Consider the following 15,937-nt stretch of genomic DNA (forward strand, 5'->3'; position numbering starts at 1 on the left):
TTACACTTAAGTAACAGTTCACTTACGAACATTAAAGATTGTCATCAAGGTATGGAAGTCAGTGCACAAACTGTTAAGTAGCTTATTTCTTCTGTTCTAAAAATATTAAGGCCTAAAACTTTCCTTTTAACTTCTTACTTTCCTTATGTAAAACTCTATCCTAAATATTTTTATCACAATTTTTAAATGTAACAATAAAGCTCTTATCTGTACAAATTATTTTATAGTTCATATTTAGCTACGTTTTCATCTGCTTCCTGATAGAAATTCTGTGTGAGAAAGGGTTTTTGAGATGATTTAATCTTTCCCCCTTGATTAAGGAAGACTAAAGTCTACAGAGGTTGGATTATACATAGTTGAGGAATACAACAGCTGAGCTAAAAATAACCCAGGTAGTTTACTGCTTGAGACTAATTTTCACTTCACTCTTATTAAATAGGAGATTTTAAAATGTTAAGTAGTAGTCTGACTTTAAGAAGTGGTCAATTTAGGGTTTGAATGTTGGCCCTTGTTAGAAAGTCTCCCGGTAATCATCCTACTTAGTGGATGCTACACCAAGAACTGAGCCCTGCATGATTGGTTAGGTCTGCACAACTACAGCTTGGCCACAACTCAAATGCAGCACAAGCAGAGCACCCAAATATCTTAACGGATACATCTCTTTGTAGGCAGCACTTGTGCTACATGTTGTATTTTATTTCCAGAAAGATCACTGCCTTTTACAAAAGAAAAAAGGCAGGTCTAGAATTTTAGTCTTTCTTTGGGAACAGCAGAACAGATCTGACTGAACGGTAAGGATATGGGTGTAGGAAGGAGACCCCATTAGGAAAAATAAACATTTCAGTTGAGCTATATTTTTAGGTCACTAGGAAACCTTTTAGTCTGTCAGACTATAAGCTCTCTGAGGGCAAAAGCACTTTTTCATAGCTCTTTACTCTTTTTTAAGGTCTGGTGGAGGTTCCTGGCATGGAGCAGCACTCAGCAAATTATGTTAAATGTGATGGCACAGGAGATGGGAAAGGCGATCTCCACAGAATAGGGATGGCTGGAATCAATATACAGTGAGATGGAGCTCTGCATTGGCCCTAAAGTGGCCTATAGATATATGACAATTCTGAGGCTGTTTTTACAACTTTAATAAAGAATAAAAATAAACTAATTTTATATTTTCTGAAAGCTGCAGACCTATATGTCTGAGAAAGAAGTCTTAGATAGACTTCAGTTCATAAAAAAGGAAAATACTGTTGGAATGGAATATAACTGAGCACAGTAAAAACTTCGTGTTCTTACTTTTTTAAGGGGAAAAAAGTGAAGATCAACAAAGAAAAAACTGAAGGTAAAAACTCTTAAAAAGGCTCCCTAGCTCCAATCAAGCAATAGGTCAAAAGCTGAGGCTACAAGAGTTTTGAGATTTCTTATGAGAAACTCTAGTAAGAAAAATACAATGAGTCATTTCATAATAATGCCCTTTCTTCCCAAAGTACACATTGCAATTCCCACATCCCGAGCACATGGGCACTTGGGGCAGAGCTATTGCAGCATGGAGGATCTCCCTGCACCCAGAACCCCCAGTGGAGAGAGGACTGTGGACGGCCGGAAACAGACCTTGTGGTGTGGCCCGGAATGGGGACAGTGTGGCTGCATCTGCTTTGCCCTGGCAGGGAGGGGGACTTTCCTCTGTATGGCCTGACTTGGGACAGTGGTTCCTTGTGTACTGTTTTTTTTTTTTTTTTTTTTTTTGGTATTGGGGATCGAACTCACAACTTTGTGCTTGCCAGGCAGGTGCTTATGCTGCTGAGCTAACTCCCCAGCCCCTTATGTGCATCTGCTTTTACGAACAGGATGTACAGCTGCTTCCCTGTCTACAGGCTGAAAAAAATCTCTTAGCAGTGCAGTTTTGAAGAGATGCTCCCAGATATTCTAACAAATTGTCACTTAAGACACTGATGACCCAAATGACAGGGAAAGGATGACAGAAAAGGAATCTGCCCCCTCAGAGCTATGGCAAAAGTAAGGCATCTGGCTTGTAGCTCAGGTGCTAGCTCACTTCTGTGGGCATACAAAAGTGAGTGCAGTGAACAATTACAGGGAAATAATGAAAGTTCACTACCAATAGAGCTACTTGGGGAGCCAAGTTCCCAGGCCTTGCCCACTCAGAAGTTCCCTGAGAATTACTACCAAGAGAGTGAGATGGATCCTGCCCTCTGTGGAATATCAATGTAAACTGACAAAAGAATTCAAGACTTGAAGGAAGTTCAAAGAATACTCAGGGGAGCCTGAGGTCACAGCTCTGGGCATTTGAAGTACATCAGGAGGAATAGGAATGCCTTCTCTGGGCAGAAGGCAGTTCTGGGAGAAAGGATTGTTTATTGATCCTTAAATAACCAAGCCAGGCAGGCTCTGCAAAGGTCGAGTATCAGTGAGGACTAAGCTCTAAAACACTTTTGGTGGGAGGACGGTGGAGCTGGTTTGACGGGCAATTTGTGGAAAGAGCCCTTACTTAACCTGGGTATTTTATGCTTCTGGGATGAGGAGCTTGAGGAAGTGGTGGGTGAGGAGGGGTCACGTGAGTAGCTGAGGTGGGGGTAGGGACCTTTCCTCTGGTGAAGGGCTGACCAGCAGTGTGGACTGTTCTCTGGATGGTGTGACACTGGGAAAGTGTGTAGGTGGAGGGAAAGCCAGACTTCGGCAAAATGAGCACCGGTAGACACAGAATAACCATAGCCAAAAAGAACCGCTCACAACAAATCTCATGATGTAAATGGCACTGTCCTTACAAGCTAATAGGGTTAACTCTGATCATGTTATTGTTAAAAATCAGAATATTTTCAAGATAAGGATTCTGAATTCTCCCATGTAAAAGACTCAGACTGTTCAACTTTGCAAAATGACAATTCTCAACTTTTAGGAAGTTCTCCAAATCGTGGGATTTATGTAACAGCAGCTATAGAAAACTTATATCTGTATAAATACCACAGCCCCTAAGGAGGATAACATTTCATTTGTATTGAGATGTTTTAACTCTCCCTTAATATTTAAGATAGTAAGTATTAATATTACACATCAGATAAGAGATCTAATTTCTTCTGTATTTCATCTGAAAGCAGCATTACTTTCTGGTACAGTTAATTATTGTTTTCTTAAACCACGGATCTATTGCTTTGCTCTAAAATTAGTTAAATGATACTAAGTTAAAGTTGTATGCCAACAGCATTACTGCTTCAGCATTTAATGACTTAATAGGAAGGATAATTCAGCATCCTGGAACTATTTCAAACGATAAACTTTTAATACTTTTTGCTAAATTTACTACATTTTTTTCATTCAGTGTGCATAGGTAGCATTTTTAATGGGTAGAGAAGATGAAATATATGGATCACAATGGCTTTTCTAAAGGGGTTCTCTGCTCAAAATGAACTAATCCCAAAGTAAATATCAGTTTTTTGCTGTTAATTTTTCCTGGGTCCTTATTCCCTCTTACCATAGTCTTTGAAACACCATTTTCTTATATATTTATTTAAGATGAGATAAAAAGCTGCTTTTAGATTATGTGGGCCAAATTTCAAGTGAATTAAAAAAATAAACATTAGAGATGATCTAATATTCCCATAAATTATTTTACAACAACAATAATCATGTCATACTTCATGGCTGGGTGAATATTCGCTATTTTTTTTTTTTTTTTTTTTTTTTGCTATTTGTGAAAGTTTTAAATAGTATGCTCAAAAACATTAAAAAGTCTGGATAGAGGAAGCACTTTGGACTACAGACTGCAGAAAGATACACATATGCACCCTAAGCACACCACCGAAGTTTAACAAGTGAGCTCTATCGCTCATACAAGTGAATATGATTTTTGCTTTTATCCAAGAATTCCAGTGACAAAGAAACAGGTCTTAATGCAGCTCAGCATGGGTGTGTGTGTGTGTGTGTGTGTGTGCGTTTGCATGTGTGTGTGTGTGTGTGTGTGTGTGAATATGAACCCTAGCAGCTATGAAACAATACACTAGGGAGAAGTACTGGTTCTCATGAAAGTTTTTGTGATTCACCACCATGGAATAAAATCCTAAAGTCACTGACCCCGATGAAAACTTCCAGTGGAAACATGTGGACTTTGCTTTACTTCATTTTAATATGACCAGAAGTAGCATCATGGTCTTTGTAATGTGTTGCTTTCTCATTAATACTGGTAGTAAAAAAGATACTGCTGATCAAACTAAATATTCAAGCGGTATTTGGGGGAAAAAAGAAATAACTAGAATGCATCAATTAATCAATATGAGCACATAAAACAGGTAGGACATCTTGGTCCTTTAATACGCATTGAGTGCTCAACAGCTGAGTCACAGCAGCAGACAGTTTTTTCCCTGTTTTTTTTAACAGTAACCTAGCACTTAAGCTCATTGGTTTGTTTACAGAATTTCTCCATACATACCAGTTCTTCCTTCTGATTTGCCAAGATACCAGGACTGACTGCAAGCTGACGAACGCAGACCACAAATTGGTCAGGGAATACACGGAGTTCTGTACAAAATGAGGAAAGTCCGTTACTGGGAAGGTATCAAAAGAACTATGAACACAGAAATGTTTGTTTCCAGATTTCTGTATTCATTTTACACTGTGCAAGATGCACACAAATGTAAGACATGTGTCTCTTCTCCCTCTCCTCCTTTCCTCCTTCCAGTGTTTACAATCAATAGGCAGCATAAGCACATGGCCCAGGGAGAGCCAGGAGGCTGCAAACAGGTCTACCTACATCTTTGAACCATTGCAGCACATGGAACCTGGGGAGGGCCTCTGCAATTTGCTGTGTCAGTTTGTGGTTTTCCCTTTAGAAGCATTGTTTTCCAATGAGCACAGACTTATAAAAAGGAAGCGTGTTAGATAAAAATATGAAAATGTGACCACCAACTTTTCTCTAGTCGGTTTATTATCATCTCCCTGGACAGCTGGTCTTAGTGTGGTCCCCTACTCTAGATGGTGAACTCCTGAGCTGTGATTGGTTTTGAAAATAACAATTTCTCTTAGGAATTAGTGATCAGACTACTAAAGGAATGGGTAAATAAAACAACATTTAAAGCTACACAATAGTCAGTAATGATCTTTTATTGCAGCACCTTAAAACCAGAGCCACTGGCTTCTGGATGGGAAAGGGTCCATGCATCGCAGAACAGGACTCAATAGCCAACACAGGGTATAGGAACTGCAGCAGTGCCATCTGGGTCTCCTTTGGATCCCAGTGCATCTTTCCCCTCATCGGTCACCTGGTGGCTCCATGCAGTGCTGTGCAGTGGGCACTAACGTATCTGTTTGGGGTGGGTGAGGGGGGCCTGCCCTCCTCCTTTCTTAATACTTAGTGCATTAGCTGAATATCTTTGTAACACATACGCAAAATGTTTTTTTTTAAAGAGAAAACTTCCCTTTACATATGATCAGTTTTTTAAAGACATGGATATTATGAATCAGGTAAATCAATCTTTTTACAGACCCTGCATGCCAGGGCCCCAAGCTGACAATGTGCCTCACTTTGGTTCACTGGGAAGCCAAGCACAAGGTGGGGGTTATGCAGATGATTTAAACATAGTTAACTCCTTCACCATTCATCTATATTAAATTATATCAAAAGGCCCAAAGAGCTGATGCTCCAGTAGCAGCTCTCTCTAGATCCCTGGATATACTGCCGTCACCTCAAGGGTCACTGTATTCTAATTCTCCTACTCAGCACACAGCTTGAGGGTCTTAAAACATAGCTGCCCTCATCCTGTTCACAGCTGGTCTCCCTAGCCTCTGTGAAGAGGGCCCAATCTACTGGTCTGACCTTACTCCAGATTGATCCATCTTATTCAAGATCTCATTTTCAGGTAGGGGCCCGGTTCTAAACTCTGACCCTCACCTCATGGATGTTACATATGGCTCAGTGACTACAGATGGGCCTTGAAAAGCCAGAATAAAATGATCAAAGCAATTTGTATTATGCATAAATTCCTAAAATATATTATTAAGATACATAGTAAGTGCTCTTTGTCCTACTTTATGGAAAGTGAAACAGCCACAGAATTCATCATCTTCACCCCACAATCAGGAGACTGAAATATAGACAGTTCATTAAACTGTTAGAATTCAAAATTACCGGTTTTATCAAATAATGCCTCCCTTTTGTATTTCTATTTTTTTTCTGAAAAATAAGTATTTTGCACATTTTGATGTCAGGTATTATATTAATAGAAAGCTATTTGGAAAAAAAAAGAAAGCTATTTAGGTCATAATTAAGGGCTCATTATTGCAATATTTACATAAAGAATTAGTCAATAGCAGTCTCTACCACAAAGGGTAGCTAAAAGTTATTTTAAGGCCTGGGGATATAGGTCAGTAGCACAATGCCTGCCTGGCAAGTGTGAGGTGGTCAGTTCCCAGTACCAAAATAAATCCATCCATCCATCTATATATACATACATAAATAATTTTTTTAAAAAAGGTACTGTAACAGGTAAAAGGACAGCAGGCTTATCTTACTATTAGAAGTGGGCAAAGTGGAAGGTCCCTAAGAGGGTAACATATGTAAGCAGCATTTTGGCTTAAAGGAGCACAATCATGGAAAGTTCACAAGCAAATCTCGATACAGTTAATTTTTAATTTTTAATTTCCTGTCTCATGTCTTATACGCATACTGACCCTGTCCAAGGACACTGAGCTGTTTTCCTTCCAGTTCTCAGATCTAGTTGGAGGACAGTGCTTAGCTTCTGACTGCTGTTACTGGCTACACAAGTCTGACATCATTTCTCAGCTGGCATCCTGACTGGGAGAAATGAGGGGTATGAACTGGCCTTGTCACACCTATGGAAGGCTCTGGTGGCCCCAGGCTGGGAAAGTGCTTTCTTCTGTGCATACCTGTGCTATGTCCCAGGCCTTGGTGTGCACTAACAATGACAGAGTGATTCAGGGATCAGTGTGCTCAGTTCACTGTCCTCAGGCAGTAATCACAGAATAATTGGGAGGAAAAAAAATCACAAACATTTGGAAATACTCAGTGACAGGAATACAATGGACAAATAGGAATTTCTACTCCTTCATTTATCCCTTCTCTAGGGTCAGTGGATTGTGTGAAAGGTTGGATGGCCCAAGAAACAGATTCTTACTCGTGTTCTGTGAGCTCCCAATGCAGCGAAGGTGAATCCCTCTCTTGAGGAAGTACGCAGTGATCTGATAGCCATAACCTGTAAAGCAAAAGGAACATTATTGTATTATAAACTTGTCTGCCACTGAGTCCAAGAGGCCCGGCTCGGAGCCTGCCCTCAAATGTGTATTCAATAAGTATTTAACAGTAACTATTTAACAAGGGAAAGAATAAAAGAATCACCAGAGAGCTTCACCTGAGAGGAAAAGAAGAACATTATAATCTGGCTCTTCCATGTATATGGCCATGATACTTGCCAGTCTTTAGTCCCTAAAAGGGTTCAGTCATATCATCAGCAAAGTTGGAAAAATGGGGGGGGGGACCTAACATATCTGGATGTTGGAGCTCTCAGATGGGACAATCAACTGAGTGTAAATGAATGCACAGAACTTGGTTACCTTCTGATATTCATTATTCATTAGCACAAATGAGAATATTTCGGTAGTAAATAAGTTACTTCCTAATTCCCTAATTCAAGTATAGCCAGTCTTTAAACAAAATGAAAAGAAACACAGTAGTGTATAAAGAAAAAAAAAAGTCCCCAATTCACCAGAATGAAGAATTAATCATCAGCAAGTACATGAGACAGCTGGAATCCCCGGTGCTAGTGATACCAGTACAATTTTTTTTTTTTTTTTTGTCTTTTTCGTTTTTATTGGTACCAGGGATCGAACTCACGACTGCCTGCTTGCAAGGCAGGCGCTTATGCCGCTGAGCTAAATCCCCAGCCCGGATACCAGTACAAATTTAAAAACCAACCTGACCTATGAAGCTGTTCATAACAGCATTCTTCACAATATACAGAAACTATAATTGATGTAAAGATTTACCAACTGTAGAATTTTTCAAAATGGGGGTATACACACAGTGAAATATTATACTGGCCTTAAAATACAAATGAGCTATAACTACAGGTAGTAATGAAACATGCCACACAAACATAATGTTAAATTAAAGAGGCCTCTCCAAAGGAGTAAATCTCTCTTGTGAAAAGAGACAATGCTACTTATCGTAAGTGTAGCAAGAGAACTTCAAATAATTCACAGTACCAACCTTTCCTCTTTTCCAGTGTCTCACACCCCAGGGAGATCAAATAAAATTGTTTTTAGTTAACATATTCAAGTACCAGGTAGAAGAACCAGAAGTAAAAGCCTCAGTAGAAAGGACAAGGGTCCCTAGGTCTGAGATGTCAGGAAGTTGCTAAGCCTCTGAGACATTATTTTACCCATGAAACTGAAAAGGCTAAGAGTTAGGAGAGGTGACCTTGACAACTTCTAGATCATCTCTAGGGAAACCCAATTCCTCCTCCCCTGCAAAGTCTGTGACAATGACTGTTCCAAATTTGCATCCTTAAAATACAACTAAAGCTTTTACTTGTACTTTCAGCATCTTTTTGACACCCTGCAGAGGCCTAGGACACCAAGGAGCACACACTCCATGTTCTATCTAAACAAGCAGAGACCACGACAGCACAACTGCTTTAGTCACGCAGATTATGAAATAACAGTGACATCTACAAAAGGATAATCTGCAGATTTACTCAGATGAAATATATTTTTTCTCAGTACACTCGAAAACAGATTGCATTTCAGTCATGTGGTTTCTTTCTGCTCAACGTGTTAAGCAAACTATACATACTGGTATTACTCTGAGTGCTTTCCAACAAATATTTCATTCGTTAGGTCACTGAGACAGTGAAGTCCCTTCTATATCTGTCTGTTTTACTGTTGGGTGGAGAGTAGTTTATAAGAGAAGAATCCTTAGTAATTTGGAACTCACAGATACAGCAACATTTAAGTTATTTTTCCATGTAATTTTGAGTCTTCCAAAACATGGAATGAAAAAGTGCAATCATCCAATGAAAAATAAAGTCCCAAAATGATGTTTTCTATAGAAAGACAGCTGTATAAGGCAGATTCCAAATGATTTCTGGCTGAAATTACTAGGAGAACTGAGTTTATGAAAACCTGGCCCCTTACACGTGTATCTTCTACAAGATAACATTATGTTAAAGGACTACTACCTAAACTGGCATCTTGTTATTAGAGGTTTCTGTGAAAAACTTGGCCTAATGGCACCTATAAGCAAAAGGGCAAGTTTAACATATTAAAAGAGATTTACACTTGCTTAGTTGATTTAAAGAGGAGCTTGAAGAGAGATTAAACACCAGGGTACTTTGCCAGCTCTTATGAAAAACTAAATTTGATATACAGACAATTATTGCTGCTGAAACATACAGAACTGAAATGCCTTACACTGAGAGGTAGTTCATTTATCCATAGATAACCAGTAGTAATAAAGAAGGATTCTTACCTCTGCTGTTAATGAAACAGACTTTAGAGTTGAACAGGCCACTGAGATTTTTGTGTACAGCCAGTGCTAAAGCAAAGTTCTACTGCTCCTGAAGCTAAACAGCAATCTGGCAAAGGATCCAGGAAGCCTTCTGCTTTCTCTACTTATGCACCAACTCCCTCTTTCTACTGCTGTGTTCTAAATGCAGAAAAGCTCAATCTGTTTGAGACTAGGGGAAAATAAGCAAAAGGAAATCATAAAGTGACAACCCTCTTATTTGAAAGCTATCTGACAACAGTATTCTGGAATTAGGAGGCATTGGCAAATCACACAGAAGTAAGCCTGTTTTCCTGCTGACTACTGAGGACCTTCTCAATCTGAGAAACAATCTGCAGCAGAAGAAAGAGACTGGGTTAGAAAAAGGATGGCTTGGTAATGGAAGCATTTTTCCACAAGGATTCTTTGACTATGCGTATTTCTAGAAATAATGTACAATTCTAAATTGCTAAATTTCAGGTGGTCCAGTACCAGCAAAGCCATCCTAAACAGTCCCCAAAGTCTCCAGTTTCTGAGCCACTTCCTGTATTCTGTACTCTGCAAAGAGCTGTTACACTTCTCTCTCCTTCCACATAATCTTCAAACCCAATACTGAAGAATGAAATGATGCTTTGTTACATTAACTTTCTTCTGGCTCACAAGGAAAAACAAGGAGAAGGTGATCATTAAGATCATTAATGTTTATGAAAGCAAGAAAGGGCAACCAAAATAGTTCAGCTACTATGTTATTTCCTATTTCACCTAAAATAAACTACTCTCCAAAATGGCTTTATTGGGGCTAGCTCAGTGGCATAAGCACCTGCCTTGCAAGCAGGCAGTCGTGAGTTCGATCCCCGGTACCAATAAAAAGAAAAAAAAAGAAGAATAGAAATTTAGATTTCATTAACAGCAAAGCAATAATTACAACAATCCAAAACCATAATGAGCTATGAAGAGCCCACCTTGGATTAGCAAGGTTTATAGAATAGACATGCTCCTATGTGTAATGTATTTTAAAGGACTGCTCATTTATTTGAGTTGTTGATAGTTCGCAGTCTCAAGGAACAGCAAATATTCAAGAGGGAGTTTTCAGCGCAAATCCATCTAGCCTCCCTTGTATTCCAGTAGACTTATAGCTAAAGTGAACCGAACTTCCCCATGGTACCAAGAAGAGTAGGTGGCATGGTGCCTAACGATGAAGCCCCTCTCCCACCGTCACAGCGAGCCTGAGGAAACACCTGCATGTGGCCCACTGAGGTTTCAAGACAGCCCAGCATGGAGGTACCACCTATGTGGCTCACCTCCAGCAATGCCTTCTCCCAAGCTGCAAGGCCAGCTGAAGAGGCCCTTTTGTGTTCCCTAGCACTTTCTCATGGAGATGACCTCTTTATAAGCATCATCACTTGCATGATTATCAAGAACTTACATATAAAAAACTCATTGTTTAGATTCAATAGTGGCTAATCCTTGACATATTTCATACACATATTTGCTAATCTATGTCAAAAAATCAAAAAACGTGAAACGTTATTCCTGTAATATGTGTGTGTAGACTCCCAAGCAATGAGTTTCTCCTACATTATCAAATGCTCCTGGGTGAACATCCCCAATTTGAAAACCTAAATTGCCCTGAAGTCTGAAATTTTTTGAGCCTTGAGAGGATGTTCAAAAGTTTCATGGAACATTTAAGATTTTCTTAAAATTCGGGATGCCTAACCAGTAAAGTCTAAGTACATATTCCAAAACCCAAAAAACTCTGAAATCTAAAACGCTTCTGACTTGAAGCATTTCAGAAAAGAAATATTCAACCTGTATTACTGCATCTAAGCATGACATTATTGCTCAGATAACGAGTCCACATTTAGATTTCTCCAACTATCTCAAAAAGTATTTCTCACTTATTTTTCCTCAAAGTAGGAGTTAGACAAAAATCACGCATTTTAATGGCTGTATGCTTATATCTCTTTTAATCTGAAATAATTCCCCTTCCCTTTTTTACATAACTCTGAATTTTTAAATTGATTAGGCTAAGTCATCCAATAGAATGACCTCAATTATTGATTTGAACTTCAAAAAAACCTCAATTACCTAAATATAAATTTTCAATCTGCATGCTCTTTTAGAATGTCAGTCATTTAACAATTTGACTTCTCTTTTAACTCCAGGCTCAAAATAAAGTTATAATTACAGTTCAAATTTTGGAACACAGATGACTTGGAGATTCAGTTCTACAGACAATTTCAAAGAAGTCCAATCTTAAATTTATAGGTAGTTAAAATTCTGGCAAAGGTAAACTTACCCAAGGAGGTCAGCTAGCAGTCTATTTGTTTTAAAAATGGGCACCAGGCTAAAACCACACTACTTCCTATGTGCTAACACAGACGTAGCTTTGCATGTAGCACATGCCAGTTCTGACACATGGTCATTCCCAGGATGAAGCTGTGAGTCACTTCTCATTCTCCATCTGAAGATGTGGTTACAATTTAAGAAAACAGGAAGAAAGAGGATGCTATCTACCAAACACTGATAATGTCTTGGGTACTGGATTAGACCAGAAACATAATACATTAAAAACAGAGAATATTTGTGAGTTGTAACTGTTTTATACAGAAACAAGTGAGGTTATACACTCACTGTTTTCAAAACTGTATCAATCTAGAAAGTTATTCTTGTTTTTACTGGAAGGCCAAGGATAGACAGGGTAGAGAAATCATGAGATTGATATTGTCACAACATAGAAGACACACTAGGACTAAGATAAGGCCTTGGGAAAAGACTCTAGAGAGCCTTTTGAAATGTGTTATAGGCCTACATGTTATAGGCCTCTATTTTTGCTGGCAATGGGTGGAGCTGTTTTGTGAGAACTAAAAACCAGTGATCCTGTCATAAGTTTAAGAACACACACACAGGATCCTATCTAAGACCACAATTGGGAAACAATTTGGGTGGGTAAGTAGAATACTTGGTCCTAGGCTAAAAATTTCATTTATTATCCAAGACATTTAAAGACTCCAAAAAGATTCCCTTGAGATAACATTTCATGTTCTTAAATAAGGACAATACTAGACTTTCTGAGTCACAATGAAATTATGTCTATTCGATGCCAAAACAAATGGGGCAAACTGGTTAGTTTCATAAAAATGCTTTTCAAAAAAACTGAATAGTTATCTGAGGCTAAATGAAGCGGAAAAGCAAAATGGTTTACCTGTTACCTGTTGACTTTATAGGTAATATCACAGGTCATATGTACTATTAGTTTCATTACTTATGTGATCCAGCAGCAATTGTTAAAACTGAATAGGAAAACGTCAGCGTAGACAAAAATTAGAATACAACAAATTAAGAAGGGATCATTTCAGATTTGTTCTTGACACTGTTTTTGTACTTTTTGTTTATAAAAATATGCCCTTCACATTAAATATGAAAACCATGTTTAGATAATATGCAAGTACAGATGAAATGATATTCAAAACTATGTTTCCCACAATCATAACCCTGCCAGACTATGCCTAATGATGAGAATGATATAATACTGCATACTTCTAAAACTCAACCTTCTCTACATTACTCCACACTCACCTTCAAAGAACTATTCATAAACAGACTTTTAATAACCCTTGTAAATGAGGTGGCTGGTTTTCTGAACTGCTAACTGTTTAAGCAAGTCTTTTAGCAACTGCTTTTAAATTTATTGTGACTAAGGCAGAATGCAGATAAAGCACATTCCTGTCACGAGGGTCCACTTCGACTCAAATTCTTTGCAGCCATGTGCAAAGAGAGGAGCTCATGAAGTAAAGGGCTATTCCAACAGCACTGAAAAAGCACAAGGCAAAAAACACTCTGGAGAAGTCATCATCTAGTCCACTTCTTGCTTGTCAGCCAGGATTGTACATTTTAAAAACAATACAGAAATCCCAGATGAAAAGATGCCACACCTACCCAAGTGCAACACAATTCTTATCAACTGAATTCAGGTGGCAAACCTGGTGCCTAAGGGGCAAGACAGGTAACAGGAAAAGGGCTGGGCTCTGACTAGAAAGGTGAAAAGCGTATCCTGTTATTTTATAGGCAAAGGCAGTGACTCAGTCATCAGCTGCCATCAGAATCTAAGGAACAGGGCCCCAGAAAAACTGAAAATCCACATTTTATGTGGAGTTTCCCCAGATTTCAAGTTTGCAAAATACTGTTCGGAATGCCAAAGCAGCCCTGTTCTGCAAGTCTGCAACCTCTAATCCACACTCCTCACCATCAGTTGAGATTTAGTTTGTGCATGTCTTTTGCAGAGCTGAAGGAAAATTGGCCACTTCCAGTGCTTGAAGACAGGCATTCAGTTTCAATTCAGCCTTTTACTCTAAGCTGAATAAACCCAGGTCCTTAACCTCACTACCCAGGGCATGTTTTTCTAGGTCTAATTCTTATTCTTTCTTCTTATTCTTTCAAAGTCCTGACACTTAAGAGTTTAGCTACTTTTAGAAATTATTTGTTGTATAAATACATGGGATCTGTATTTAAAAATCAGAAAACTTCCATTAATTATTAACAATCATGTACCAAGTGCCTATTAATCAGACAACTCCAGTCCATATGACAGTAAAATTATTTGTGTATTTGCATGTGTATTTTCTCATTGTTTTCCAACTTTATTGAGGTTTAACTGACAAAAATGCACACACTCAATGTGTGCAACACTCTTTGATGTATATATAAATTGTGAAATGATTACTACAGTCAAGTTAATTAACACATCCTTCACCTTATGTAGTAATGTTCTTTTTTCATACCAGTTATCGAACTCAGGGCCTCGTGTCTGCTATGCAGGTGCTGCTCATGTAGTAAATTTTAAAATGCAGTGTGAATACAAAAATCTACTCTTCACAAACTTCTAGTGTATAATACACTATTATTAGTTGCAGAAGTTCCCCAAATTATGATGTTTGCACTTAGGATTTTTCAACTCTAGGATGATGTGAAAGCCATATGCACTAGTAGAAACTATACAGCAAATCTTTGTGATCTTTTCCTGGGCTAAAGAGATGCAGTACAATCTCTTTTGACGCAGGACAGTGGCAGCTCTGTCAGATATAATCACAAAGATAAATAACCAACACTCGACAGTGTACTATGTTGCTAAGCTGGGATGTCCAGTTTAGGTTAGGTGTGTAAAATGGATTTTTGAACTAAGGGTATTTCCAATGTATGACGAGTTAATCAGGATATACTCTAGGATGATAGCTATCAGGATGGTAGCACAAGTCAAAAAACACCTAATGTCTATCACTGTGCTGTGCTTTAGATCCCTAAGACTTACTCATCTTCTAGCTGAAAAGTCTACATCTCTTCCTTTCTATTTCCTGCTGTCCTTTCCGTATGCCATGGCTGGCCTGCATCCCCATTTCTTCCTTGGCAAGTACCATTCTACTCTATGTTTCAAAGAATTTAGCCTTTGCAGATTTCATATGTAAGTAACATGATAAAATATTTTTCTTCCTGGGTCTGGTTTATTCTACTTAGCATAATGTCCTCCAGTATGTTATTGCAAATGGCAGCATATTCTTTTTGTGGCCAAATAATATTCGATTATTATGAAGTCCACAAATATTCCACATTTTCTCTACTCATCATGTTGTAGATACTTAGGCTGTTTACATATCTTGGCTGTTGTAAACAGTGTTTTCATAAACACAACAGTAGAGCTATCTATGCAAAATATTTATTTCATTTCCTTTGGGTACATACCCAGAAGTGGGACTGCTGGGTCAAATTGTAGTTCTATATTTAATTTCTGAAGAACTTTCATATTGTTTTCCATAATGGATGTACTAATTTACATTCCCATCAATAATGCACAGGGACTTTTTTTCATACTTGCACCAACATTTGTTGACCTTTGTTGTTTTGAGAACACCAACCTAAGAGATGTTAAGTCTTTTTGCTCCACACTTTCCTGATAATTAGTGATGCCAAACACATTTTCATATTATCATGTGCATGTTTTCTTTACAGAAATGTTTATGAGTATCTGGGGCCACTGCTCTTTTTTTGTCTTTTTCGTTTTTATCGGTACCAGGGATCAAACTCACGACTGCCTGCTTGCAAGGCAAGTGCTTATGCCGCTGAGCTAAATCTCCAGCCCCTACTGCTCATTTTTTAACTGGGTATGTTTTGCTATTGGGCTGTAGGAGTCACATGTATTTGGCTATTACCCCCTGCTGTGATTTGGAAAGGGCATGGCCCACAGAGGACCATGTACTCAAGCTTGGTCTCCAAGAGGGCCATGCTGAGCAGTGGGAGAGCCTTTAAGAGGCGAGGCCTATTGGGAGGAAATCATGGTACATAAGCAGAGACGAATGCTCTGCTTCTGGGAATGCGTTCTTCTCTCTCAAGAAGTCTCCTGAGGGAGGCTTGTAGGCAAGCACCTGCCCTGCATCTTTCCTG

The 15,937-nt window shown here is 38.7% G+C and overlaps 1 protein-coding gene across 1 annotated transcript in view; it reads right to left on the minus strand.

The window, feature by feature from the left end:
• Positions 1 to 15,937, minus strand: part of Slx4ip (SLX4 interacting protein) — a 143,313-nt gene that overhangs the window by 15,477 nt on the left and 111,899 nt on the right. Inside the window, 2 exon segments of the mRNA XM_063248698.1 lie at positions 4,436 to 4,524; positions 7,137 to 7,214. Of these exon segments, the coding sequence (XP_063104768.1) occupies positions 4,436 to 4,524; positions 7,137 to 7,214 (167 nt within the window).

This window comes from Cavia porcellus, unplaced genomic scaffold (assembly GCF_034190915.1).
Source record: "Cavia porcellus strain 051 isolate PalLab524CR breed Dunkin Hartley unplaced genomic scaffold, mCavPor4.1 scaffold_5, whole genome shotgun sequence".
Classification (NCBI taxonomy): domain Eukaryota; kingdom Metazoa; phylum Chordata; class Mammalia; order Rodentia; family Caviidae; genus Cavia; species Cavia porcellus.